The following is a 4364-nucleotide window of genomic DNA, read 5'->3' on the forward strand; positions in this document are numbered from 1 at the left end:
AACCGTTGCACCGAGGCAGAGTCTGCGGCGGCATGGAGGCAGATCTGTCGGGAGCGGGGGAGGCCTGCAGTAAGGTAAGGGCCTTGTTTGGCAACTTTCTTTTGTTTTTACCCCCCTCCTTCCCCCCCCCCTCTCCCCCCCCCCTCCCCGGGATGATTGGGTACCCCCCACGCACACACAGCCCCCCTCTCCCCCCCCCCCAGGCCCACAGCTGGAGCTGTCACAGTGGCACAGGGGGGGGAGGCGTTGCTGTTACAGACGCATGAACGCGTGTATCTCCTTGTCCCCAGATGGGCCCACAGGAGGAGGATAGAGGGGAGAAAGAAGCTCCTTGTGAGCAGAAAAAGAAGTGTGCCACTTGTAGGAAGAAACTGGCGAGCTCCTGGAGGAAGCAGCTCTGCCAGGGGTGCATAGACAAGCTCATCAAGAAGGAGTCTGGATCTCTTTTTAAAGACTTCCTACAGAATATGACACAAGAGATGTCCAAGACATTTCAAAGCTTCAGAGAACAGAAGCCGGGACCGGCCCAGGATGAGCCCCAACCGGGCACTTCTGGCACCCAAGGGGGGAAAAAGAGGAAGCTGGTAGCGCCGGTAAGGGACTGGGAGGACGAACAGTCGGACACCTCAGACTCGGAGGAGGGTGAGATTGAGGCTCAGGGCCCAAAGGCAGACAGGTTCCTTTTTCAGGTGGAAGACACGGAGGACCTGTTAAAGGTGATCTATGAGACCCTGGATCTGGAGGAAGAACAGCAGGACCTCTCCCTCCACGACCAACTGTACGCAGGGCTACAGGCAAAAAGCAGCCGTACATTCCCAGTACACCCTGCCCTATGGTCCACGATCAGGAGAGAATGGGAAGAGCCAGAGAAGAAGGCTTTCCTTCCCAAGAACCTCAAGAGACGTTTCCCCTTTAAGGAGGAAGATGCCTCGGTTTGGGAGACTTGCCCAAAGCCAGACGCCCCTCTCTCGAGGATCTCGAAGGACACGGATCTGTCCTTTGAAGACGGTGGGTCCCTAAAAGACCCGATGGATCGGAAAGCGGACGCCTTCCTGAAGAGGGCATGGGAAGCGTCCGCAGTGAATTTTAAACCTGCAGTGGCAACGACCTGTGTGTCCAGAACCCTGGATGTGTGGTTGGGGCAGCTCCGTTCGCATCTGGAACAAGGCACTCCGGGGGAAGAGATTCTGAAGTCCCTTCCGGTGCTGGAGAAAGCGGTAGCCTTCATCGCGGACGCATCAGCAGAGACCATCAGACTCTCTGCTAGATCTACAGCGCTCATAAACACGGCAAGGAGGGCTATCTGGCTGAAATCGTGGCAGGGGGATCTGGCCTCCAAATCTAAACTCTGTGGCCTGCCGTTTGAAGGTAAACTCCTTTTCGGCCCGGAGCTGAATTCAGTCCTGGAAAGGTCGGCCGACAGGAAAAAGAGCTTCCCGGTCCCCAGCAGGCAGGTTGGACGGAAGGGGTTTCGCCCATCCAGGCGATACGCGTCAAGGGAAGCTAGGTTCCAAACCCAGCGCCCAGGCTGGGGCGCAAAAAGAGGCAGGAACGAGCCGAGAGGCAGGGGAGGTTTCCTTTTCAACCCCGGCCAGAATAGACCCAAAACCCAGCCGAAGTGACTGGAGAGGCCAGGTGGGAGCGAGACTGGGGCGCTTCCACGCACAATGGCTAAGGATAACCCAGAACGCCTACATTCTGGAGGCCATCCACAGGGGGTACAGAATAGAGTTCACAAGGGCCCCCCCTCAGAGATTCTTTGCAACACCCCTGCCAAAGGACAGGGCTATGGCGGATGCGCTGGTGGACCTCCTACAAAATATGCTCAGTCAGAACGTTATCTGCCAGTTGAGAGAAGAGGAAAGGGGAAGTGGATTCTTCTCCCATTTCTTTCTAAGGAAAAAACCGTCCGGTACTTACAGGATGATATTGAATCTGCGGAAGGTGAACGAGTTCGTGAGGCCCAGCAAATTCCGTATGGAATCCATATACACGGTGAAGGAACTCCTTTCACCTGGGGTGTTCATGGCCTCGATAGATCTGCAAGACGCATACCTACATGTCCCGATAAGAGAAGATTCCAGGAGATTCCTGAGGTTTGCGCTGGGAGGAGAAAAGGGTCCGGTGCTATTTCAGTTCAACACACTCCCCTTCGGCCTGTCGTCGGCCCCGAGGATATTCACCAAGATTTTAGCGGAGCCTTTAAGAGTTTTGAGACTGGAAGGGATAAACATTATCCCCTATTTGGACGACCTGCTTGTATTTGCGGACACAGAGGGAGGCCTGAGATCGCACATCGAACGTACGATATCTTTTCTGGAAAGTTTGGGGTGGCTTCAACAAGGAGAAGTCACAGCTAACCCCCTCCAAGAGGATTACGTACTTGGGGTACGTCCTGGACTCCGCACAGGCCCGATCGTACCTAACATCAGAAAAAGCCCTCAACCTGCGGCAGGACACAAGGGCCCTCCGGAGGATGTCGACCTGCACGGTCAGGACCGCGATGAGAATAATCGGGCGGATGACAGCGGCAATACCAGGGGTGCAATGGGCGCAACTTCACTCCAGGGTGCTGCAAAATCACACCCTTTCCCACTGGGACGGCAGCCGAGCAGGTCTGAGTTCCAGGATCCGCATCACGCACGAAGTGAAGGAATCGCTAAGGTGGTGGGGAAGCAGCCTCACCTTGGAACAAGGAAGAAGTTGGAGGCTGGCCAACCCACTGCGGATCACCACGGATGCAAGCATGACTGGTTGGGGCGCCCATATGGAAGACGGCCTGGCCCAGGGCACGTGGAGTGCAGTAGACTCCAGCAGGTCGTCAAATTACAGGGAGCTGTTGGCAGTTTTCAAGGCACTTACGACCTTTCAGGAAAAGATAAGGGGGAGAGGTGTCCAGATTCTCTCCGACAATACCACTGCTGTGGCGTATTTGAACAGGCAGGGAGGCACAAGGTCCCCAAGGCTGATGGAGTTGGCCGGATCCCTCCTGAGCTGGGCGGAGGAAAACCTGGAGTTCATCACGGCAGTACATCTGAAAGGGGACCTGAACCAGTTGGCGGATCAACTGAGCCGAAGAGAGGTCATCCAGACAGAATGGTGCCTCAGCCAGTCAGCGTTCGATCAGATTTGCGCCAGGTGGGGCTCTCCCTCTATCGATCTATTTGCCAACGGCCAGAACACAAAGCGGGAAAGGTACTTCTGCCTGCAAAAGGACCCCAAAAGCGAGGGGATAGATGCGCTAGCCCAGCAGTGGGAAGGAGACCTCCTTTATGCCTTCCCTCCATTCAGACTACTGCCGAAGGTGATTCAGAAGATCCGGGTGTCTCAAGCCAAAGTTATTCTGATCGCGCCATTCTGGCCCAAGAGATCTTGGTTCTCCCGGTTGAAGGAGCTCAGTTTAGCAGACCCTTGGATGATACCACCCACACGCGATTTACTCAACCAAGGGAGGGTGATGCATCCTCATCCAGAAAGGCTGTCCTTAGCGGCGTGGCTTCTGAGCGGGACAGGCTAGCGGAAAAGGGGCTCTCGGCAAGAGTGGTCGCCACCCTTTTGGATGGCCGGAAGAGGTCGACGAACGCCTTGTACGACAAGGTCTGGAAGAAGTTTTCCGCCTGGAAGGTCAGAAACGAAGCACCGGGCACGCCCATTTTGCATACAGTTCTTGAATTCCTTCAAGCCGGGGCGGATAAGAGTCTGGCCGCCAATACCCTCAAAGTACAGGTAGCGGCTCTGTCGAACTTTCTCGAGCTGAGGTTGGCGGCAGACCCATTAGTAATCAGATTCCTGAGGGCTATCTCCAGGCGCCGTGCCCCGTCCTTGCCAAAACTTCCATCATGGGACCTGGGCACAGTCCTGAAGAGCTTTCAGCGGGGGCCTTTCGAACCGCTGGATGAATGTTCGCTCAGATCTTTGACTCTTAAAACCATCCTCCTCACGGCACTAGTTTCTGCCCGCAGGGTCAGCGAGTTGCATGCCCTTTCAGTGATCGAGCCGTACTGCACCATCTTATTGGATAGAATCATCCTCCGCACGGACGCGGCCTTCCTACCTAAGGTCGCGTCACACTTCCATAGATCTCAGGAAATAGTAATACCTTCCCTGGAGGCCGATCCGGGCAGCGCGGAGGACTGTAGCAGGTTAGACGTAAGACGGTGTTTGATCACGTACATCGAACGCACAAAGACATGGAGACGCTCGTCCCGGCTTTTCATCCTATTCCAGGGACCAAGGAAGGGGGACGGTGCCTCCAAGGGCACCATCGCCAGATGGATCAGAGAGGCAGTTTCGGAAGGTTACAAGTCGGCAGGCCTGTCACCACCGCCCGGCCTAAAAGCCCACTCCACAAGGGCCACTGCGGC

The 4364-nt window shown here is 55.7% G+C and overlaps 1 protein-coding gene across 1 annotated transcript; it reads left to right on the forward strand.

Annotated features, from left to right (window-relative positions):
• The first annotated feature begins 240 nt into the window (after positions 1 to 240).
• Positions 241 to 1622, forward strand: LOC149449973 (uncharacterized). Its single transcript, XM_089692523.1, has one exon. The coding sequence runs from the start codon at positions 291 to 293 to the stop codon at positions 1620 to 1622; it is 1332 nt and encodes a 443-aa protein (XP_089548649.1). The 5' UTR covers positions 241 to 290.
• The last annotated feature ends 2742 nt before the right edge of the window (positions 1623 to 4364 follow it).

Source organism: Staurois parvus, unplaced genomic scaffold (genome assembly GCF_062004578.1).
Source record: "Staurois parvus isolate SC_StPar_1 unplaced genomic scaffold, SC_StPar_1.0 ptg000591l, whole genome shotgun sequence".
Classification (NCBI taxonomy): domain Eukaryota; kingdom Metazoa; phylum Chordata; class Amphibia; order Anura; family Ranidae; genus Staurois; species Staurois parvus.